Source organism: Platichthys flesus, chromosome 1 (assembly GCF_949316205.1).
Source record: "Platichthys flesus chromosome 1, fPlaFle2.1, whole genome shotgun sequence".
NCBI classification, from domain to species: Eukaryota; Metazoa; Chordata; class Actinopteri; order Pleuronectiformes; family Pleuronectidae; genus Platichthys; species Platichthys flesus.
The window spans coordinates 19,024,544-19,050,277 of record NC_084945.1 but is presented as its reverse complement, the minus strand read 5'-3'; the positions used below and the strand labels follow the sequence as shown (position 1 = coordinate 19,050,277).

The 25,734-nt window shown below is 42.0% G+C and overlaps 1 protein-coding gene across 2 annotated transcripts in view; it reads right to left on the bottom strand.

Moving 5' to 3' along the window:
* LOC133953903 (transmembrane protein 266-like) overlaps positions 1 to 25,734 on the bottom strand; it is a 41,060-nt gene that overhangs the window by 6,838 nt on the left and 8,488 nt on the right. For both annotated transcript variants that reach the window (XM_062388065.1, XM_062388074.1), the window contains 6 exons: positions 24,202 to 24,393; positions 7,612 to 7,766; positions 6,290 to 6,363; positions 3,984 to 4,040; positions 3,168 to 3,306; positions 178 to 293 (listed from right to left, as the gene is read on the bottom strand). In XM_062388065.1, coding sequence (XP_062244049.1) covers positions 178 to 293; positions 3,168 to 3,306; positions 3,984 to 4,040; positions 6,290 to 6,363; positions 7,612 to 7,766; positions 24,202 to 24,393 — 733 coding nt within the window. The remainder of the gene's footprint in view (positions 1 to 177; positions 294 to 3,167; positions 3,307 to 3,983; positions 4,041 to 6,289; positions 6,364 to 7,611; positions 7,767 to 24,201; positions 24,394 to 25,734) is intronic.

Below are 25,734 nucleotides of genomic sequence, written 5' to 3'. Positions count from 1 at the left end.
TTCTATACTGGAATGTTTGTTCTGTGTGAACTTTTGCATACTGACAAAATACAGCAGTATTTTGTCTTTGTTCACTGGTTGCACAAACATCTTGTCTTGCCCCCTGTTACGTCACAAGCTAATTCCATTGCTGCAGCCAGGTCATAAGGTTAAGTCGAAGGTGTTTTTGACACTTACAGCCTGTTCCTGGCAGATCTGAGTGAGACGCTCCAGCTGCTCCTCTCTCATGGCCTTGGTCTTCTCACACTGCTGAATCTCCAGCTCCATCTCCACTTTCACTTGTAGCACATATGCTAACACCGAAGAGGAGGGTGAGAGAGAAAAATCAGTTTGTTCCAATAAACGACATAAACAATCGGCAAAAAAACTGAAATGGTAAAATACTTGGAGATCAAGTCAAGGTCAAAGGTCAGAGGTAGCGGCCCATTAGTCCTTAGTTCCGCAGATGTCTGTGAAACCTCATAGTTAGTAACCTTATACCTTTACTGACTGAATGTACCAAGGTGCTGTTAAGTTTCTCAAGGATCATGGTTCATGGTTCATTGATTTCAAAATGCAATAATATTATCAGGACACTTACGCTTCACCCACAGACAACTCGCTTGAAACAATTATTGCAGCCGGCCGAGTTTGGCTGCTAGGCTCTGACTTCATCACTCCTCGAGATATGATTACACTGATATAATGAGAGTGATGAGCAAATATCTCCAATGCCCGTGTCAGAGCCTACAGGCGGATGCTGGGGTGGTGGAGGGCAAGCGATACCGCCACATGGCAGCAGAGACATTGACAAGCAAAGGGAGAGATGGGAAATATTTGAATCGAAATAGACTGCCACAGTGATTAGAGCAGTGCAGCTCCGATTGACTGCAGGAACTAGCTCGCAAGTGTTGATTATATACAGTCAACATATCATTTCATCTTGGTCTTCTCCAAAGAGTCTCTACTGGGGCCTGTGTATCTGGATACATTAAAATCATCAGTCTGATGTTATAATGGAATACAAGCGGGACCGGCCTCATTACAAATACAAAACAGAACAATATGAGAACAAAAAAAAAATTGGACATGAAGAAGGCACACTCTATTATACTGTATAAAACGTATTATTTATCACGTATTAATCTGTTTTTCACACAAAACTACAGCAGTTTTTTGTTTGGATCAATGGATCCATAATAATTTACAGATAAATAATTTTACTGGATTTATACATTAAACAATTCAAACTATGCAAAAATAGTTAAGTTATGCTGGAAATGCATCGATCTCTTAAATCACATCTTGACTGATCACCATCTCCTCCTCTTACAATCTCGCTGTTTTATTTATACATGACACACTTTTGGCAGCAGGTTTTAAAGATGTGCCTAAAAAAGGTTACTTATTTATATACAGTGAGGAGCACCACAGCTGCACATGGGTTCTAAAGTCAATGTACATACCATCTTCTAGTTTTGGTGTCTCACTTTATTTGTGTAATAATTCTCTGAGCAGCAGATTGTTTTCATAAAGGATCCTTTTTCCTCCCTTTTTCTGATTCTGTTTGAGAGGTTGATATTTCCCCTATGACACACTTATAAATTCACCTTAGGTTTTTATTCCACTGCAACTTCTGATGCAGTTCACTCCTCTGTTATTTCCACTCCTGTATCGGCCTGATTCAAACACCTCGTCTTTACACGTCAGGCTTATTCTGCTAGAGACTCAATCTCTCTCCCACGATAACCGAGCAGCTCCCTCTGCTGTACATTAACTGGTTTGAGTGATTTTTTGTTTTCCTCCCCCTCTGAGGTGTGTTGCCGCCCACCTCACAACAAAACTCAATCACTCAAAAAGATCAGAACCAACAGGTCGAGGTGTGCGGGAGGGAGAAACCACCAGTTCATTCCCCGGGAGCCAACACTGCAGCTGCATGTCAAAAAGAACACTGATCCTGCAGAACCTGTTCACGAGAGTGGATCAGTATTGCTTCTTTGGACAGCTACACCAAACTGCACACGCTCATAAATATTAGTCCACTAAACATGCCTGATTTAAAAAACAAATCAAGATTATCTTCAACTATTCTCTGAGAAATGAAAAAGGTCAAAAAACCTTATATCTCACAATGTCACAGGGACAGTGGAAAAAAATCTGGTATATACGCCGCCTGATCCAGATCAGCAGCAAAATGTAGTGGGGTCTTCCTTGGATGACCCAGCCCTGCACAAAACCATATCCATCATAGCAAAATTGTTTTGGCCCAGATGTGGATCACATCCAACATATTCCACATCCAGCCCACGTACCACATGGAATGATGATACTAGGCTCTTTGCCAGATCTGGGCCACGAGCAACCCATAGCAATACCGGATGTGAACCAAAGGTGCCAAAGGGTGTCCGAATTAGTTTGGTAGTTTTGGGGCCATATGAACCATTTACCACATAGGTCACTTAAATTTCATATCTAGATTACACCTTGCCTATAGAGTACCGCATGTTTGCTCAAATTGACTTGAATTGAATTGAATCGTTTTGGGCTCAAAGTGCTGCATCATTGCTTAAAGTGTCCCACATCTGTATGCTACCTGGAATGGAAAACAGTTGAGTGGTTTTTGCGCACAAACAAACGCAGATGAAAACATAACCTTCTTGGCAAGCTAAAAATGTCAAACTACTGCTTTAACAGAAAGTATTGAGGAAAACTGTGCTTCACTAATCCACCATCTCACAGGACATAAGCAAAGTGCACACTGAGTCCCTTTGTGTTCTCAATGCCACTGATCGTGTATGCAGTCTGAGGCCTGTGGTGAGGGTGACCTCCGCACAGATATCGAACCAGACCATTAGCATAACGGAGATTGACCACTATATTCATTACAGCCTGTCTGAATCTACTTTACCAGCCCCTTACAATCTTTATAAGTTAGAGTAGCAGAGTCGCAGCAATTTACTCTGAGGGATGATCAATAGCCATATTATCATGAATAGTAAGTAATTTGTAAAACCATGGAGAGAATCGGGTCATTTAGCTCTTTCCAGGCCGGCTGGTTTTTATGTATTTGTGTGATTCCTCTGAGTTAATTAAGAAGGAGCAGATATATCCTCAAGTTGTTGCAAACAAATGAATCATCCTTACTTGTAGGACACTTAAAATATTGGGCTATTTTTGGCCTCACTCACCATCAATGATCCTCTTGACCCTCCAGATGCGTAGGGTGATGATGAGGCTGATGGCATCCCAGGGGCTGCTGGGCCCATTGGCCACCGTAGAGGCCACCATGGGGGCCAGTGACAGCACGATGACAGCACCATCAAACACCTGAGCATATGTTAGCAAAAAATAAAATATGAGCAAATGTAGTTGGTTATCATAAGCATCCGCCGGAACCTTGCACAACCCTCTAGATCGGATTTCTGCACTGATGTACAGCAAAGACTAACCTGGTAGCCTCCTAGCTTAGCTTAGCACAAACACTAGAAACTGGGGGGAACAGCTAGCCTGACTCTATCCAAAGGTGACTGTGTTCTACGCAACACTGGGCAGCTGCTCCAGTTTGGTTAACTTCTAAAAGCAGATTCTATATGTGATTATACTGAATCTGTAGGCCAAAGACGTTTGTGCAGAAGGTAGTTGGCTGCAGGTAAACAGTCTGTGTGGACAGCAAAAGAGGTGGAACACATTTCACAGAAAGGCATCAGCTATCAGCTTTTTAAATGATCTGAATTCATATGCACATATCTTTTAGTGGAGATTAGCCAACATTTAATCTTGACTTAAAACAAATACAAAAGTATCGCTTTGAGTTTTGTGTGGAGAGAAGTTTGACTTGTATGGACGTGTCAGACTGAAAACAGTGAAGACTCAGATATCTGCCCAAAATAGCCCCAAAAATTAGCCGTTGCCCCCAGACACTGGGTTCAAACTACCATAAAGACGTGTGAGTGGGAAATCACAACACTCACATCTGCCAATAGTCACAGAACAGCGGTACCAACCTCGACTTTGTTTTCTATGTAGTCCCAGATCCCGAGCACGACTATTCTGAAGACAGTCTGAGGCAGACAGGAGACGGAGAGAAAAATGAAATTTTGACATTAAAATAGATAGGTGAGAGCAGATAGGTATAAAAAGATCCTGTGATATTCTCAGCCTCTTGAGTTGTCATCTCATCCAATGACATATGTCAAAACGTGTGAAAACGCACTTTTCTTCTTTGACCTCCTTTATTTCTGAATACTGCAGGTGAAAACAATGCAAGAATGCTAGATAACAAATAGTAAATGCATGTAATAATATAATGTACCTTTGACTTATCACAGAAACATACCAAACAACACATGAGATCAGACTTTTTCCTGAAAGAAAGTGCTTCAATTTAATTTAGTTCTGGAGAACTCTCCTCCTTGATGAAGCTCTATCTGTTCCCTGATATTGATCATTGACGTATAACGGCACAACACGTGTAATCTGATCCCCTACCAAACTCTACATTCTGCTCTGTATAGATGCTGCTGGCTTCTTTGTTGAGGAGGCCCATATATTTACAATCCAATTAGCGTGGCATGTCATGTACAAGTGGTCCTGCTAATCCATCATCTGCAGCACATGTTGGACAACAGTGCTTTGTCAAATGAGAATTGTTCTGGCTCCGCCCACATATCCAAATCCTGCTCCCTGATTGGTGCACAGGGACCATCCAGTAATAAGCTATATCTATGTAACACTGTTCCCGGGTGATTCTTTTTCTGTGATGTCAGTGGGCGAGGTGTTTGGATGGATAGTGTTACTGTAACCCCATCCACACCGCTCATTAACTCAGCTGTAATTATTGCTCCTGCTGGCTCTCTAGTAATTAATGTTTGGTTTAGGGCATTGGGGCTGAGGCTGTCAGGGTAATTGGTTTTCACTGGAGTGGCCTGTGGGCCAAATCCTCCCCTGACCATTTTGTTTTTCACAATTCCAGACGGATGATAAGACATTATTACATCAAACAATGGTTTAAACTTTATTAAGACTAATTCAAATTTAAAAAATTTCAACGGGAGCGTTTCTGAGGCTTAGACTATAGAAGATGGACTGAAAGATAATTGACTAGAGTGGAAATTAAATAGAAGCCACCTTCTCTAGTTCCATCAAGAGACAGGACATAGTCTAAAGTTAAAGTTTGATTAGTTTAATTCATCTATTTATTAAAAAGAAATGTGATGAGTTGGTTCTAGTATCAAGGACCTGATGAAGTCCTCTGGACCAGAGATGACGCAATGTAGAAATGTTGTAGTGTTGTATTGTTATTGCTGAGCTCACCTGATAGCTACAGCAGCTGATCTGAGAGCCAGCCCTCATCAGCTGATGGCTCAGCTGATTCCCTTCCATGCATTCACTGATGAGGCTCAGACATGGCGCCTTATTTAAGCTGCTTCAGCCTTCCTACCCGTGCTGCTCCCTCTGCAAGCCCTGTTGCAACCCACCTCCACCGAAGCTCCCCCCTTTTCATAATGTGTTTCATTTTTTCCATGTAATTTCTGTGATCACTGATGCCTGCTCTGTCTGTTCCCTTGCTGCCGCTCTCCCTGCTTTCCATTAGGCACATGGATGGATGGAGAGATGTGCTCTCTCTGTCAGGGAGGTCCCAGAACAGATCCATGGCGTCAAATGTCAATTGTGCAGAGACAAATAAAGTTGTTTTTTTATTAAAGTGGTCCTTACTGAACTGCCAATATGCAAACCAATGTAATTTCCCAAAGTTTAAACTTTAAGAAAGTATATATTTATTATAAATGAAAATAATATGGCAACAGCAGCATATCAAATGTGTAACATTATAATTGAAGTGGTTAAGTTGTAGCCCACTTTTTTTTTTTGCAATGAAATCCTCTTGTAATATAGGTTTAAATTAAACCTTAAACTCATAAATCAAATGTGCATATAAAACAACAAAACCATATGTAAATAAATCTGATGTCAGATGTTAATGAAATGAAACAACCAAAAACAAGTGGAGCAGAAGCCAGAGAGAAAAGGTCAACAACTTGTTTTGTCAAGAGCAGACTTCAATGCCAAATGTCTGTCTTGTTCAAGGCACCTGATCTGGCAACAGTGTACTCTGGCAGTCGTTAGCTCATACTGTCCCAGTATAAACCATATCATGGTGATTAAACAAAGAAACAGTTCAACTAACCATCAGGAATTTCACCACGATAGATGATACAACCAGCGACTGCTCAACCCAAATCCAGAAAAGATTTTTATGAATGGTGACAGTAGAAATAAGGTTCAATGGAGCCTGATAGACTCATCTTACCTCTGAAAAGAAGAGTGACAGGATGATAAGGCTGATCCAGTGGATAATGCTGGCAAACTGGAAAGCATTGGAAACTGTTACAAGAGGAAAAAAGGGCAAAATGTTAGCCTGCCAAACTTTAAAGAAAAATACACAACAAATGGTCGAAGAATTTTTTGTTCTGTCATTCATGAGAAATATCATTATTCTAATAATGTTTTAAGAGGAGAAATAAAATCTTGCTCCAATGTGAATATAACTTTGAACTCTCACCAGTATAACCACCCTCACAGCTCTTCTTTCCGATCAATCTACAGTGTCACCCTGTATTTACCCAGGTCTTACAGACACCTAACCTTTCTGCGCCCTCTGTCGCTCACTCCCACACGACTGCCTACTCCTCTATTTGTCTTGAGAACCTGGCAGAGGACAAATCACTGGATTACAGCAGAGTCCCCACAGTGAGACTCAGGTATCATCAGAACTGGACTTCGGCCAGTAATCGATGGGGACACGTGCCAGCCGCCACGGACGAGAGACTTGGTTCATTATCACCTCTCTCCATCACTCGCCATCCCAGCCATTTAATATCCAGCTCCACCCTCTCTGTGACAGACTACACACAGCAGACGGAGAGAGTGGGCGCTAAATGCACACACGTGACTGTGACAGCCTACACACAAGGCTTATCTGGTCCGTCACTTAAAAAACAGAGTAAAAAAACTCTGCATGTAAACGTACTGCAATCAAAGTAAAAGGGCTCCTGGCCATATTAGATAGGATTTGATTATTGCTGACACTGATGCAACAATAATGTGTAAATTATAGTTGGTCAATTTAAAAATTATCCATCTATTTTAGATTAATTTAGTTACATTTGTCTCGTGGTTTCAAATCTCCAAAAGGGTCACGGGATAAATCCAAATAGATGAAATTATACATAAACCATTATCGGTGTAGGTACAAAAAGTTGCACTGAAGTTTAGTATTCTGTGCCTCTTTGTTGACTCATTGTTTACTTTTTGGAAATATTGGATAATTGCAACTCATTGAATGGAAATGTTTCGTTATGCATCTGAAATGTGTCATGAGAAACTGAGTAGCACGGTATAAGCTGAAGTGGAAGAGACAGAACCAGTGGAATTAGTAAAAACAGTATTTAATGTTCAAGGACACAACAAAGGGTTACTCCCCACAGCTCTGGAGCTGCTGAGCTGCTGCTGTGCTGCACTGGACGCCTCCCAGGTGTTCTACGAGCATCACACCGTGTATTCAAGGAGAGAGACGAGCATGCTCAGCAAACACATAAGGAAATAAAGGTTACAAGAATGCAGACTATTTACATTGTAGGAGTTTGGTGTCTATGAGCAGCTCCAGGGACAGGAACAGCACCACCAGGATGACACAGGCCACCAGGACACAGTTGAAGCCAGCGCTGAGCAGACAGACCTGCCACAGGGCCACGCGACGACCGCAGCAGGGCTTCAGCCAGTTGGACCTAAGAAGAACACAATGAAGACGGACAGATTGCTTTTAATTTATATTGTTTTTTCAACATAACTTTACATATAATACAAACATTTACAATTTCTCTGCATATATATATATATATGTCATTATTTTTTATAGCAAATGTCCATGTGTGGGATAGGATTATCTCTTGGTTTCCAATTTAATGCCCTTTCTGAGATCATTGTATTACCTCTGAACAAAGTAGCACTAAACCTTATAAACTAAGAGTTACAGAGTTACAGAGCTGCGGCCTAGGGGATAGAGTGGGTGCTCTGCAACAAGAAGGTTGCCGGTTCGAATCCCACTCTATCCCATGCCTAAGTGTTCATGGCAAGATACTGAACCCCTAGATGGCCCCTAATAAAATGATGAGTGTTCTAAAAAACAATGTAAGTTGCTTTGGATAAAAGTGTCAGCTAAATGACATGTAATGTAATGTAATATATTTATCGCTGAGTAGAGTTCCGAGCAGGGTTTGGATGATTTGGATTTAGCTGTTTGAACTCCCTGACATGGCCAACAGAGGGCGGTAGTTGACACCCCTGAAAGGCACTATTGGGTCAGTGTGGTCAGAGGCAGCATTGACGGAGACGAGGACAGTGAAGCTCTGTGAACTTGACCATCAGCTGTGGGTGTGAGCAGAATACTGATGGCCTCCTTTTAACATGGCAATGAAGGGAGTCACTGTAGAGGAGGCTGCTTTCATGTTCAGCATGATCAGCGGCCACCAGAGAAAGACTGACACATGAACAAAAGGCCTAAATTGATTCACATCTATGTATAAATCCGAGGGTTGTTTAATGGTAACAATATTTTCCTGTTAGTTACTAAGGAACGATGCCCCATATTTATGAGCAAATAGTAGGTGAATGCTTCAAAGACCAGGAGGACAGATGCCTCATCTTTCCAGGCAGTGTGATGGACTCCAGCATTTGGGGCCATTTAAGCTCTTGGCAAGATGGCTCAATGCAATTTTGAAATAGTGGGCGATTGAGTGTCTCAGACAAACTACTACTAGTGCTGAAAGGAGGAGCGGACAGAAACAATGCCTCTCACCGGCTCTCCAGCTGGAGTGGAAAGTTGGCTCGGTCAAATACCTTTCCCTGCTCCCCATGCACTGGCATGGAGGAGACAGACGTTGGCAGAGCCTTTCCCTCCTCTGATCACGTCTCCATTCTTTGGCATGGTGCTAGAAACGAGCTGCAATGGTGGCAAAATGGCTCTATTCTCACTGTGGCTACAAAACTGATTATGCTGCACTCGTCACAGAAGAATTTGGATATTTGAATTGATTTTTGAAACCAGTTTAAGCCCATTAAACCACATGACTTTCTCACTTTGGGATGGAGATAACTTCTGTCTCTGAAATTTTAGCGCATATATATATATATAAATATATATATATACTTTTTTTTTAAGAGAGTAAAAAAAAATCGTTGATCCATCCCTTTGTCCCAATTGATACCCTAATGAAATGGGCTGTTTTGTGCCCCTTTTGTGCTGTTTTGTGTTAAAACTGCCCCATGGGAGAGACTATTTATTTTTATGTGTCATATCCTCATCTGACATATTTGCTCCTGCTCAGTCACTGGAAGAGACCACACACACACACACACACACACAGTGTTTAAGGTTGTTATAATCCAAGGATTAAGCCAAACAAACGTTTTTAAGCGTGGTTTACGGAGGACTGTTGGGTTCAAATGGATCCCATAACCAGGTTGTGACAAAACCACAGTGTGTAACTGAGGACACCAGCATCGTAAAAGATTCTCCTTATGATTTTCTCCTGCAGTAACACATTTATATCCCAATGAGGGAAATGTTCTAGCAGCTATTGAGTGGATCGCTCCATCATCCCACTGGTTTCTCAGAAGCGTTTGTTGAAGACTGACATGGACAGACGCCACAGTCCTATCAACAATGTAAAGCTAATCTAATAACGGTGTAATCCTGCTGATAGCAATCATCTTCTTGGCTTTGGCTGGGGTGGCACAAGTGTGAGCGCTCCAGATGGTGTAGAATGGCCTCCACCGGGGTCCCAGTGAGACTCTGTGGGTGCCGGTTATCGTGCTGCCCTGTATTCCTCACTACTTGCCAGGACTTGTTCGTATATTTTACGTATGTATTAGTTCATTTATTTAATGCAGCTGATGTGAATACTCTGAAGCCAAAGTAAGTGTGGGTGTTATGAGTTATTTCAAATAGTTTAAATATCTGTAATCCGAGTACACTCTGCTCTTATACAAAATACTGACAGTGACATGCTGATGAAATGCTGACATACTGATTAGATGTTCCGAGACATTTAATGGTAGAAGATAAGTGGTAGATGGACTGCATTTATGTAGCACTTGCCTTGTTTGATCAACCACTCAAAGTTCTTCACACAAACACACAAATTCTTGTACTTCTATTTTAGGCTACATCCACCATCCACACAACCACATTTTGGTTTGCATCATCTGCTATAGATCTGTCTGGTGCACACACTACTCTTGAACTAAAATTTAGAGTTTGGAAACTCCGCATCTATAATGCCAAAGGAGTGAAACTATCATGGCCACAAACAAACTAATAAAACAAACTCAAATACCTTTTTAATATATCTCGATGGAGATTTTCAAGGCTCATCATCAAGTTATTGAGCTAAAAAGAAAAAGGTTGATCGAACCACAAGTGTTCTTAAAATCTATACAGGTTTTAAGTATCATTGAATGTCTGTCTAAGCTTAAATGGGAAAACAGTAGAATTTCGCAGTAAAACCTGCCCTTAAAGCACAACAGCTGGTAGCACATCATTTGTTCATGGTGCATTTGTAAGGGAGCATCCTGAACCACATCAGATCTATCAACTGAGGATATTAAAACGAGTCAACACGGCAATAAACCTGAGTTATAATCCACCCAGCATTGATACCATACACCATCTTTAACAGGCGTAATGCACTACACAAGTCAATTCATCACACACACACACACACATATATACACCAATGAGTTAGTGACATGAGTTCACAGGCGGTGTGAAGACTCATCCTTGATTCAAAAGACAAATTCAGTCAAATTTCTGTGTGTGTGTCCTTACTTCACGTCATGCTAAAACTAGCCCAGCCTAGGGGGGAGGCAGGCAGACACTGCTGGTGACACATGCAGTATATTAATGAGTCTTATTAAAGCAGGAGGACTGTATCAAATGTTGTTTCTCTGACCCACTCGGCCCTGACAGCCTGACAGAACCACCTGGCTCGAGTCACTCGTAGACGAGAACACACATGGGACAAGGTCACCTCTCAAACTGGTTGTTTTCAAACTCGTTACGGCACCGCAGATTTTCACACTGACCTTTTTCAGATTCAACAAACCCTTTCGTATTTCCATCTTTATCTCTCCTGTTCTCTCCCTTTCTCTGTCCACCTCTTTTCTTTGTCTAGATTCTCTTTGCTGCCGGTGTGTATTGAGGTTGATATAGCTGTCAGTGTTTCCCACCGCTGCTGAGATTGAGTGGAGGTGGACAGTGAAACAGAGGAGGGAGATTAAATCAGGGAGAGTAATCGATACCACCACGGTGAGTGAGCCACCGCACACTGGGACTGTCAGACCCAGAGCACCTGATGGTCTCATCAGATAAAGCACTCGGTGGAGGTGGAGGGGGACTTCTTGTTTAAACAGTTATTCATCATTTGTCCGATAGACAGCAACAGAAAACCAGTCCTTACAACTTCTGCTGCTCATACTGAGCACACGTATATAGTACCTGACCACAACCGGTCACAGGTTCACCAGCTGCCTCTGCATCGTCTCTGTAGGCTCATTTCAACATGAGTCAGGACGTGTAATCATGTAAAAACGTAAACCACATGTGAATGTGATGTGATCTGACACCTGCACTTGAATATTTGCTCAGGTTTTTCTCAACTACTGCTGCACCAAAAGCAAATTTGCAGCATTTCAATTGAAGCCTCCAACACGTACATAGGACACCATTGTCCGAACCATGTCTTTGTTACAATGTCTATATTTGATCCAGATAGGTTCCATTTAGGGTGCAGACCCTTTTGTCATCATCACCTACGTGGGATGTTTCTACCTTTACTATACTAATGTGACATTGATTGGTAGAAGTCTTGTCATTTGAATGGAGAAAAGTAATCGGTTTATTTATTTGGTTTCATTGCCTCTGTAATATTATTAAATATTAACAACTTCCAGCGCCGTACTCAACTCTAGATCAAGAGCTCCGAAGGAATGTCTTTGCTTTTCAGACCAACAATCCAGTGAGCCCAACCAACTCAGTTTCTCGAGAAACCAGTGAGCCTTCTGCTTCTTTTTCTTCTTCTACTGTTTAATGTTGTCTAAACCTCCAACAATTGGTCAGAAAGAACAAACAATCCAAAAACTGAAAACACACTCTGAAAACTAAACAAACCATGGTTCTGTTTGATCCTGACCAAGGCTATCTCTCTTAGTTGGACTAAAGTTAGTCCACTAAAGTTTGACCATGGTCTGAGACTCCTACTGCACCTGTTATTTTGGTCCATACTGAGCTCAAAAATCCAAAGGTGCGGACCAAACTAGGCAGGTGTGACAATGCCCTTATTCTGCCATGTTGGCAAAGCAGAACTTTTATTTAGCTTGAGAAAATGTAAATGTTGTTTGATTGACACATGTTTTATATCTTTAGCTGTATCTTCTTGCAGATTCTTCTTAAAGACGTCTAAATTCAGCTACACCTGACAAGAGGGACCAAACAGTAGCCAGAGAGGGGGCATCCTTCCCTCCCCTCGAAACATGTTTGCCTCCAGCAGTATCCACATTTCTATGACACACTCACAACCGCACACTTCCACACACACAATACTTCATGCCAAAGTAAGCGTGGAAAACGGGGAGTACCAACTAAGCACAAAATACCTGAGTTCTCCTGATGCTGACAGATTGCAGGTAATTAATTTTACATTTGAAAGGTTCCCCATTACAGATGCCTGTGCACCACTGATCACAACACATCAGCAGGGAGGAGGCAAACTCCTGCAGCACTCTGACTGGAAACACAACCAAAATAAGAAATGACTGACTCAGGAGTCAGGATATGAATCTCATAGGTAGCTCGTTGACTTCTGCTCAAAGATAAGTCAGCTTTTGTTTTGTTTTTTTAAAGCTTTGACTCTGGCTATAGCAGAGAATATATATTACAAGTGATTAATTAGCACATCAACAATGTTGTCAGGCAAGCAAATTGTTCATTGAAATAGTTCATTTGTTTATGTGCAGCAGTTACATAACAGCTCCTAACTCTCATTCCAGATTATATCTGCAACGACAGCTGATACTGTGCTAACTGGTGCTCACGCTGGTTTAAAACAGATGATAATGCTGAAGTAATCTAACTGAAGCTAAAATCAATTCAGATTTTTAATTACTTGATCACAATGGTGATGAGAATGCAACACATAGTATGTCCTTGTGAGAACTAGTGGAAAAAGTTGGTATGACATTCATCTTACAGGGGTGACGCCAGAGGACCAGAGGTGTCATAAACCTGGCCACAGCCCTGTTTATCTGAGTAAGTTATCTCTATCACAGACAGATGGATGGATGGATGGATGGATGGACGGATGGATGGATGGATGGATAGATGGACAGACAAACACACATACAGATAGATTACAGTTACTTGTTGATCTCAGCTGATGTGACTAAGAAAATACAAAGCTACATTAAAACATCTTTTATGAAGCGATGAAAAATAAGCATTTTGTCTGCATGAGAAAAGAATATGAACACTGTGCATGTTGCTTTCAAAACAAGACATTCAAATATTCCTTGATGAACATATGTATATGAACATAGACATCAGGTTTTCCATGGCAGCTGCTTGGTCATTCATTTGCTCTAACACTTCTATAATCAATTGGGATATATAGTATTGGACATTACAGTACAAATCTATCTGCCATCTTGATATGTTAAATTCATAAACACTAAAAAAATCTCATAACGTCTTTGTCTGGCTTCTTTTGTGCACCTGACAATAACATGATATTCTTTGGGACTGAAATCAAACAGTATCATCGAGACGCATTAAACATTCACCTCATCCTGTTCAAACCTACCGACAATAACTACTTCCTAGAGGTGGCGACTCACAGCAAAGTGTGAAAACTGGACTATTTCCAGATGGTGTGTCATCAATTATCTGAAGACAAAAAATGTGCCACAAATTGAATACAGTTATAGACATTTCAAAATGTTAAGCCCTTGCAGCTGAACTATCTAGACAGAGGTATGTATTGTAGGTATTTTTGGACACACTGACCTTTTCACACTTACAAGCCCACATGGTGTGAACAATGTATTTGTTTTTTGGGGGTGAGAAGAGGTTGTCAGTTTACTGTTGTGCTAAGCCAGAAATATCATCGTTTAATAAGAAGGTTAAGCTAGAGACAGATCAACAGATCCAAAGCCGTCAAGCTGGTCTCCACTAACAGGTTTTCTTTTTTTCCTCTTCAGCATTCAATCCCTCTTTCTCCTCAGCCAGAAAAAAGCCACCTCTCACTTTTCATGTCTGTGAATATTAACCACTCTGTCACTGCTCTTTCTCTCCATCCGACTGCAATCATCAACACTGCACTTTGTGTGAACAGCAGTAATGAGCAATGACAAAACACAACTCAGATGACCTGGGTGGGAAAGCAACAGAGACATGGAGTTGCTCAATTAAACTGCATCATTGTTTGTGACTTTGGGTGTCGTACATACAAAATACATCCTTGTGGGATAAATCTGTCCAGTGACATGTGCTGGCTGAGAATTGATAGAGAAACATCATTAAATATAATAATTTTGACTCCTAATTTATTAATTAAATGTTGTACATGTTGGGCTGCTTAACTGCGGGTGCATTTAGAATTGTGGTTTTTAAGAGTATGTTTAAAGTATGGTTTCAAATTTACCAAAACAAGCTCAGATTTTCTTGAGGTTTAGGAATGTCCATTTGTCCTTAAGAGATACACGGACAAATAAACACTTATTATCTATGAATGAGACACAGGCCTGCAGCCAACCCGCTGGCAAAGGAATTCATTAGAAGCCTGGGAGAGAACAGGTCACTCTGAGTCTACTTCCTGCGTTTTGTAATTAAATCAGGCCACATTGACTCGACTAGCTGAAAACCTTCAGAGAATGCATCATCTCAAAAAGCCAGATGAGTTTTTTCGCTCTAACAAAGTTGTAGCTTGTAAAGCGTAAATGCTGGGATGGACTCAGAGGAAATGGATGCAGAAGTCTGTGTATGCTCTGCTTATGGAGAGAGGTACGGTTCTACAAAATTGGTTCCTAGAGTTTCCCCAAATAATGTTGACACAGCACAGATGGTCCCAGATCTTCAGTTTCTCTGCCAAGTCAATGCAGTAAGTAACTGGGGCTCAAATCCTAAATTATATTCAAAATGGCACAGTTCTCTTCACGATTAAGTAACAAAAAGTCAAACCTCACAGTCATTTCCACGACAAAACCGGAGCTGCCGGTGTGAGAACGGACCCGAATCTATTTATTTTTTTATTGACCAGGGACCACTTCCTAAAATTTGCATATGTGCCAGTAGTTATTTCCAAAATGGAACATTTGGACCCTTGGCCTGGAGCCGGTGGGTGGCAGAGAAGAGGAGCTCTTGTTTTTTCCTCTTTCCCCCTCTTGTCCACTACAGATTTAGAAGAACCATCTGGTGTTGGTGCCGAACCCTGGACTACTTGCACATTTGGAACAGCACCATCAGCAGCATATGCTCCCGTCTCCTCGTCTGTCAACCACACGCCCGTCACTGGGGTGGGAGGTGACATCATTCCAGTGCTTAGGAGGTGGCGGTGGGGGGCCTTTTGGGCAATATGTCACCTGAGCTCTTTCATATTTCATATTCTATTTCTCATATAAACCTGGTCTAAGCAGTTCAGAGTTAGTAAGGGCTTTATCAAGCCAGAGTCTTGCAGATCCTTTGGGTCTTATAAAGACAATAACATTTTAATTTAACAATTTGTTGAGATTTTGTATTTACTTACCTTTTTTGAAGAACACAATGTCATTGAACAATTTTCTAAATTAATGTATTGATGTGTTGCTTTGAATCAAAGCTTTAGAGCTAAGGGATTGCTTGAGTTCTAAACTAGGGCCCATAAAGGGGCCACAATTTACACCAGGCTCCAGTTATATGTCCACCATCCATGCACAATGCTTTAAGACACAGTAAGGTGCAGATTCAAGTGATTCCTTGTTTACTGTTCACTCTATAAATTTGAGCAAAGCCACACATCATTGAATATATTTTGAAAATAAAAATCCTCAACAAGTTTTCATATTTATTGTAAGTGAATTTTATAAAAAAAACAAAAACAGGACAGGGGCACTTCAGGGGCCAATCAGATTTGAACCGGGGCCAGTACCCCCCTGGCCCCTGGCCCATTGAATATGTAACTTTATATTTGAACCAGCACCGTGAGCTGCAGATAACCCAGCCTCTTCAAATCTCCCTCCCTGATGATAAACGTTCCACCATTCTTTTTTCCACCTCACCAAAGTCGCGCACCAGCAGCAGCCTACACAAACACAAGCTGAAATACGCCAAAAGAATCCTTCAACCTTAAAAAAAGTGAGCAAACAAACAAAAGCAGCTTGATGACTAGGGGGAAAGTGGGCGGCCATGAAAGTGCTGAACACAAGCCCATGCCACCTTGGTCCTCCCAGCATTTTTCTAGACAGGAAGATGGATGGGCCCAACTCTATTAATAACTACACTCCACTTACCATAGCACCAAAACTGCTAACACTGCAGCTGCCCCCTGATGCTAGCTCGAACAACTACCTCCCACAACGTCGCCCACGACTCGCCTGATACGAACGCCGTGTTGGGCAACAGTGCAGTAAACGGGCGCCGGAAATCTCCAACCTCTCCACCTATCTTCACCTTCACCGCATACGACCATGAACCTGGAGGCTCCTGGAGGTGCTTGTGACGGTGCCTCTGTTAGTCTCGATCATGGAGGGAAGTGCGGACAAGACAAGAAAATATTGGCAGATTCCTGGCATCTGGCTTAGTTACACTGAAGGCTGGTATTCAGCATGAGGAGGAACACTATGTGCCAAACGGAAGGCCGAGAACGTGAGTGTGAAGAATTGAGTATAGGAAACTGGCGGAACATAGAAGGAGAAGCAAGAAAACAGAAAACAAATCAGGAGAGAGAGTTCGAGAAATACGTAGAGAGGTGGTGAGAGAGCTGGAGAGAAAGAGGAGAAGAGCTTCTAAATGTGCAGAAGCATCAATGAAGGAACGCTATTGTTCCTAATGAGGTGTGACAGCCCAGTATCAACTGGAATATGAAGTGAACCATGATTATGGAGGATTAGATAACAAGCACTATGCAGAGCAGTGAGAAAGCTGGTCAGGCCTGCATGGCCTTGTTTTTTACTTTCTCTTTTTGTCAATGTATAAATACTCCCAAGTGTCGTGTGTGTGTGAGAGAAAGCATGGTTGTGTGAGTGAATACTCTGCCGTCATGTGGAGTGAGGCCAGCGCACTATATAAGAGATAGCGGTAAGGTCAGCTCCACCTTCACAATGCTACCGGCGATGATATGCAAACATGGCTGACAGTAGGTGCTTCATCACTCGGTAGCAGCTTGTCACAGGAGCCTTTTCTCTTGATTAATCCCCTCCGCTCGCTTTCCTGCTATGAAACACGCCGCAGCCTTTCATTGAACCATGATAGCCAAAAGCACTTTTCGTTTTGTCGCCCTTGGTCCTGCTCCCGACATGTAAATGTTTCTGCATTTTATTGCTGTATTTATAGAACGCTTTTCTAGTCGTGATGACCACTCAAAGCCCTTTACTTCGATTCAAACATTGCATCCTTGTGCAGCCCTTTTTTCTATGAGAGGGGCCATTTGTTTTTTGGTATCTTGCCCAAGGACACTTCGGCATGCGTTATGGGAAGGATCGATCCACCGACCCTCTGGTTAGAGGACAACCACTCTAACCCCTGAGCCAGAGGCTCCACTTTTTCTGTGACTTTCTATTTATTCATCAACAATTGATTACCTCATCAAGTTTAAAACATTACATTACATCAGTTGTTAATATCTACATCACTGTTTCCAAACATCTATGAACTCCAGAGAAGTGTGTACGCCAGACATATCTATAGCAGAGGATACAAATGAAAATGTGGTTGTGTGGATGGTGGATGTAGCCTAAAATAGAAGTAAAAGAATTTATGTGTGTTTGTGTGTGTGTGTGTGTGTGTGTGTGTGCGTGTGTGTGCGTGTGTGTGCGTGTGTGTGTGCGTGCGTGTGTGTGGAGGCAATCTACTCTCTCAGGTGGAGTCAGCGAAGCAGCCCAGCCAACAGATTCCTCTCCCACACACATTTTAATTTTGATGGCTGTGGATTGCCGTCCCACTGCCGCGTCTTCCCTCCTCTCAACTTCACTTCATCATTCCACACGCTCATAAAAAAAGGTTCATTTCCTCTGCCTCATTTCCCTAAAGGTGAGTTCAGCAATCTGTCTCTCTGCTACATGCACTTTACCTTCTCCTACTGCCATTCTGATGGTGGACACAGATACAGTACACGCCTGACGGTGCTGACCCACTGCTATGACCCAGCAAAGTCAACTCACAGGTAATGAATGTGAAAGCACTGATAAAAGAAACCGCCTGCCACATGAGACCATTATGGTAAAACGTGATGATGGTGCAGGGGGGACTGACGTTTTTGATTGTCATTTAAGGAGGCCTCTGCCTGTCTGCTTGACAGGTGGATCGATGCGCCGATGAGGAGACCGAGGCAGAAGCGTAATCACGGAAAGCCCAGCAGTGCTGAAACCCACAGAATCAAACAGAACTGGGCCCTGGAGGGAAGAAGACTGACTGACACGTTGGGCAAATTGCTCCCTCGCTGCATCACCCTGATTCTAATGACGTGGCCTTAATGTCAGAGGAGGCTTTTCTCAGTTTTTGTCTTTATGGTGCTGGTTGTGTATCCTCACAAAGAGGTGAGACTTATAAACAGCAGCAGTGCTTGATCACTCTCCTCTGTTATCACGAACCGAGAGGTGGAGGGACGTTCTGATGGAAGTGGTAGGGCAGACAGGAGGCCTGATAATAGTGATTAATGTGAAGCATTGGCATAGCATTTAAGGTATAGTGGAGATGTAACATACGTATTACTGGACCTCATGGTTGGTGAAGTTAAATGAAATTTCATTAAAGCTAAAAGAGAGAATGATGACTTTTACAACTCCCCCTGGCAGCGTTTTTACTGCCAGACGTTTCGCACTAATGACTTGAATATGAAATAGTGACCCCCATCGCACCGAGCGCAGTTTGAGTAAATTGAGCTCACCGGTAAAATAACCTTCACATCAGCGACTGGTAAATCTGTTGTTAGAGCCTTGTGCACCAGGAGTCCTCGCAGTTTCTCAGCCTTGGAGACCAGGAGGAGAAATTCAGTCTCTTGCCCCTCGGATCCCGAGCTCATTTGAACACACTCATATCGCTCTTGTTTTTATAATTACTCAACAACAGCAGGGCCGTGACCCAGTTATCGTATAAATCATAGTTTCAGCAGGTATTTCACAGGTTGAGCTCCAGTAGGAAAGGAGCACATGGCATCAAATCGCAGTCTCCATCAAACATAAACACATCTACTTACATTCTAACACTAACACCTTGTGCACAGCGTTTACTGGTTGTGACACAAGTGTCAGCATCGCCTACTGTTGACGGTGCGTCTGTGACATCCATCTGTTAGTGGCCGTGACTGGCAAACTGAAGGGAACCAATGGAGTGGGACCTGATTTGGTGTCAAACGGAGGGAGGACTTGGATGAGGCAGCGTGTGTGTGGTGCGTGCATGTGTGTGTGTGTGTGTGTTTTGGATTCTGCACTACAGCTTATGGTGTTTATGAGCATCCTAGTGAGAGGTAGCGCTGAGAGCCAGGTCTGAGTCACAGTTGCTGGACAGAATGAAAAGTGCAGACAAGGAATTTTTTCAGGGTGGAAAAAAAAATCTGTTGTTTTGCCTAATAAGAGGGAACAGCTGTGATTTGATTCATATGCGTACGTTTAAAACAATCATGTTAAAATAAAACAACCTCGAACAGCACTTCACAACTTTCACATGCTTTTAACTGAAATGACTATGCACACACTAATCGCTTAATCAGTGTAACTATAACATTAGCTTTTTGATCTTTTTACTGTCTGTATAATTCATCTTTATCATTTTACATCATGGTCTTTTATAATAATCTTGACCTTGGAGTTTACGGGACCTGTGTGATTAAGTCCAATACTGCACACAATTATCTATTTCTGAGGGATGAACTGGGAGCACACTGGAGTGGACCTCCAACTCACATCCTGTATACTGGACTACTTGACCATCCGACCCCAGCATGTGAGGATCTAGGACTGTGTGTCGGCTGAACAATAAACTGGACTAGAGTTTGGTCTTTTGGAGAAAAAGGTGCGCTACTGAAGACCTTTCCCTACTCTGTTATGGCATCGGCCATCTTCTTGGAGATGTTTGCTGAGGCAGAATAATTAAAAATGCTGACAGGAAGAGACTGGATAGACTGATCAGGAGGGCCAGCTCCATCCTGGGATACCCTTGACACAGTGGAAGGCGGTGGGACAGAGGAAAATATTGACCCGAAGCTGTCATCTCTGATGAACAACCAGTCCCACCCCCTACAGGACACCATCACAGCACTGGGCAGCTCCTTCAGCAACAGACTGATCCACCTTAAGTGTCTGAAGGAGAGGTATCACAGGTCGTTCCTTCCTGCAGCAGTGAGAATGTACAATAAGTTCTGCTCCCAGTACATCACATTCGCCTTCAATGAATTTCTGTTCTTTAACTCAAGTTTCACTTTTTAACTTTGCAATATCATTTCTGTTGAAATTAAACAGCTAATGCGTTACATCATCTTATATCCCATTACGTTATAAGTATTGCATGCTACTTATTATTACTTTACTGATGTTTAGTCCTGACTCTTTTGCTGCTGTAAGGTTGCAAATTTCCCCACTGTGGACTAATAGAGGATTATCTGATCTGATCTGATCTTAATAAAGGCTCCTCTTGCCAGGGGGCGGGAGGAGGAGGAAGAGGAGGAGCGGATATTTAGTGTGAATTAATAAATTGATCTCTGGTTTACTTATGGATGCTGGACAACCCAGTGGGTGTCACTTAATGATAAATCAACGTAACACTGAACAGCAGGGACAGCGAGTCAAGGACTCGAGGAGGGAGACTAAACACATGATGGATGATAATCATGCATACTATGTGACATTTACACAAGCATGAGACGTGTGTGTGTCTGTTTGTGTGTATGTGCAAGACACAGAGAAAGAGAGACAGTGTCATTTGTGTGACTTTTTTAGAAGAACTATAAATGTCTGCAGATAAAAGCTTCAGGTTCTTGTACCACAGTACTCATCACAGTCATTTTTAACAGGAAAACTGTTCATGCTGAAAACACATCCTGCTAAAAACATGCTATAGACATGTGAAGACATGTCACTGCTTCAGTTCACATGGACTGAAGACTGAAATAGAATATGAAAAATGCAAAGCAAAAACAATTATAAATGAGAACCTGTAGATGAAACATACTATGATGATATGATGACAAATAACTTATAAAAAACAATACTTGCATTAAGACAAATATTATATCTCAACTTGGGCTCAACTTGGATAACAGATTTGAAAAGTAAAAAATCAAAGGCTGCAATATCCACTTCATAAGGACTGGATCCATCATTTCCCATGATGCAACCTGAGTTCATAACAAAAGCTTCCTAATAGATTGTTGTCCTCCTCAAGCTCAAGCTAAGATGACTCTGATGACATCATCAGGGTTATTATGGAGAGCTCCTCCAGATCCAAACACTGTTTGTATGAGCTGACATTTTTGAAAAACTAATTTTGGATGTTCTTGATTGTACATGACTCCACAGCTGGAAACATGTGGATGTGAAGATGTTTCATAAAAACAGATGATTGGTGTTATTATCCGTGTATTACTCCGACGCCAACAGACAAGGCCGGTCTTTCCTACAGGCGACATAGGCGGTTGCCTAGGGCGCCATTCAGAGGGGGGCGCCAAAAACTGCGCAGAGCAAAAAATAAAATAAAATAAAATATTTTTTTTTTGCTAGGCAGAGTTTTTGGCGCCCCCTTCTCTATGTGGTATGGCCAACAATATTGTATTTAATTACTCTGACATTAATTGAAGTAGTTTCATTAGAGAAATCAGTGAATGACAGCAGCTCTCAAGAGGAACGTTTGGCACCGGAGCAGTTGCACCCCGTACTGTCAGATGCAGTCTGGATGAGGAAGTGAATGCTCCGTGTCGTTCCTGCTGCTGCTTCCATCCTGTATTCTACAGGTTAGTAGTGGGTGAGAGTCTTCTATGGCGCGCTTGATCACCACGGGTGTCATTGAGACGTGTTGACTGGTAAAACTTAGAAACTCCGCTGGGCAGTGAGGAGAGACACTCGCGCACTAGGTGGGCGGGGCTACATTCGCCTGTATAGGTGTTTATTTTACCTGCCCGTCGTCTTGCAGGCGGGCCGCGATAGTATATTGTTTACTTTACAGTGTGTAGTTCAGCTCCGACACACACAGACTCTGTAATTCAAGTATTGTTATTGTGCCTTATAAAGACCAGTTATAAGCTAATGTTCAATAGGTCTATATTGTAAATGTTTATATTTCTTTATGAGTGATGATGTATATTAAGATGGGGGAGCGTGGCCTAGGGGATAGAGCGGGTGCTCTGCAACAAGAAGGTCGCCGGCTCAAATCCCACTCTATCCCATCTGCATGCCTAAGTATCCTTGGCAAGATACTGAACCCCTAGATGGCCCCTCATAAAATGATGAGTGTTGTGTAGTGTAAAAATGAGGCAATGAGTGTAAAATGAGGCAAAAATTGAGGTACGAACCTCCTTGGTGTTGTCAGAACATGCTAGCACATTGAGGCTTATGGTTAGAGTGTGTGTGTCCAAGCAACTTCGACGAAGAAAGAAATGATTTTATAATAAGTTTTCATGTGGGGGGGGCGCCAGGAGTGAAGCTTGCCTAGAGCGCCAAATGTGCTAGGGCCGGCCCTGCCAACAGAGAAGACGCACTTCCATCCAGCTGACAGATTCAGCACATGATCACATCATAATCGGTGCCATGATGCATTTCCACCACTTGACCCTATGGATCTACTGCACAGATCAATACAAGCTGTGCACGTGCCATCTCTCCAGATTAATTCTGAAACGGAGCTAAAATGCTGACCTTCAAAACAAGGTGTTTTAAAAATTAAACACATGAGTGTGGATGTAGCGGTAAGCTCTATGTGAACTCCATCAATACTGACAGGGATCAGCAAATGTTGCTTTGCATCAGGTAAGAATGATGGCTGATGAATGTCTAACCACGGCTGTCAGTGGCTCTTAAGTCTGATGTTTCGATTGATGCTATCATCTCATAGTGGCACTAAGGATTTATGAATTCAAATGTAAGGTTTGACTCTGAAACAGCGGTCCCATACCTTAAGAAATGCACATTATTATTTTCAATCACCATATAATGCACTAATGTCACAGTATTTACAGATCTGGAATATGTTTATTTTTGTTAAGTGATTACCAGATGAGCTATACATGTAAAATGATGTAGTTATCTGACTAGATTTCAACTGTGTTTCCTTAGCTGATCTGACTTTAAAAAGAAACAGCAACACTGCTGTGGAGGTTGATGCGTCCTCAGCACTAACAACATGAACAGTCTGACTGAGAAACACAGGCACTTCCAATCATATCACTTCACGATATTTGTTTAACATGTTTTGTACATTTCAGGTATATGCTCTGTAGCAACGAGCTAGTTGTAGTAGTTTAAATGTTAAACATCATAATTAAGAAAGAGTGAGAATGAATGAAAATAGAGAAAGTGGAGATAAATGAAGGTTAAAAATACAGGTAAGAGCAAGAAAAGTACTTTAACTTCATGAAACCTCCATGACATGAGAGAAGAGTGATTTCCAAAAGAGTAGTGTTTAGATGCTTTCAGAAATCAGTTTTTTGTCTGTTTGTGTGTGTGTGTCTGTATATGTGTGTGTGCGTGTGTGTTAGTGTGAGTGTATGTGTGTGTGTGTGTGTGTTTGGCTCCCTTGCAAGCATTATTGGCCCAAAACTGACTGAGTGTGATTGTTCCACTTTTGAGTCACAAAAATACAAATCATTTCATACTATTCTCCTGGAAAAGGACACCACACATCTCCTTTCACAGATTGTGCCGAGGCAAATTGTCATCTGAATGCAGCAACGCAACAAGTTCTTGGTTTTCAGCAGCAGTTCCACTCACCCATCTCTGTTTTCGTCTTCATCTGCGTTGGAGAGGAGCTGTGATCCGGCCAGCGAGAGGTCCAGAGCAGCCAGGGGAAGGTCTCTGTAGCCAAAGCTCACCAGCTGGACCGGAGGAGCCAGGCACTGGTTCTCATCCTCCACCGGCTGAGAGATGATCTCCAAGTCCGACAGACCTGCCCGATCCGCTCCCCTATTCATGAGCCAGCACCAGCAACACAGAGACCAAAGACCCCCACACGAGACCACAGAAGAAAGAGAGAGGCAGACATTACTATAAAAGAACAAACACCCCTCTTACATCACATCATCTACTTCCTCACATCATTTCTTTATTTAAATAAGGTGTGATTTAGTGATCAGTAAAAAAAGTTGCCGTTATTCCCGAGATAATAAAGCATAAGAAATGTATGTGTATGAGAACAAAATAGCGACAATTAACACACACACACACACTTTATTATTCAGCCCACCAACATCGCTTTGACACATACTTATTTAAAGTGATGGGGGCAAAAGTGCGTGCGTGCATGTTTGTGTGTGTGTATGTGTATGTACTTTGAACCACTGTCATCCAATTGTAAATAAATATAATTTCCAATGACACAACTCAAATCAACATCTAATAATAAGACACAAGAGAAGAAGAACTTGAATAAATGAGAAGAGGAAGAGCAGAGAAAAAGACTAATAATAAGATAGTAGGAGGAGGATACTACCAAGCACATTTTTATTTCAATCTTTACATCAGGAACAATGTTGTTATGATTATTGAAGTAAACAACTTTCATAGTTTCCCTTCATACAGCCAAGTTAAGTATAATGTATTAATATATGTCCACATGCAATTTTTTTACTTTTGCCATAAGAAAATATATTAATGCCACAGAACTCTGTAATGTGTAAATAATGAAAGTTGCAATATTAGTTATTAGCTGATGCTCTTAACAAACAAATGATTTTCTTTTAGATCGAATTATATATGATGACGATGATGATGATGATATTTTCGGTTTAACTAAAAGAAGAATTGCAGTCGAATAAGTTGTAATTGTTAAATTGAGAATATTATCATCCTGACCTATCTTGGGTGCAGGTTTTATCAGTATTTTCTATTGATTAGGGATGAATCATTACAATTTACACTGAGGGCTTCTTCCAGTTTGATTCACAAATTTCAACACTAGAGTTTAAATTCCCCCACAAATGAATGGCGAACCTATGAAACCCTAAACCTCCCCCTCACCCCTCACCCTGCAGCTGGAGCGTTTAAATCGTATGGAGGCTGCTCGGTCTTGGCCTAGCAGCGTGTAACCCAGCGTGCCCACAAGCCCCAGTTGTGTAAAAGCTGGGCCATCTCAGTGGAGCGTGGAGGTGGAAACAAACGTTGAGTGCAGCTGTAGACTGCGTGTGTGCCCTGTGCTGTGTATTTTTAGACCAGAGCAGATGCTGGTGTATCGCGTCTGCTGTGACGTCATGAGCTCTCCCTTTGTCAGCTGAGTGGATCCCCACTCTCCCTCAAACGTCAAAGGAA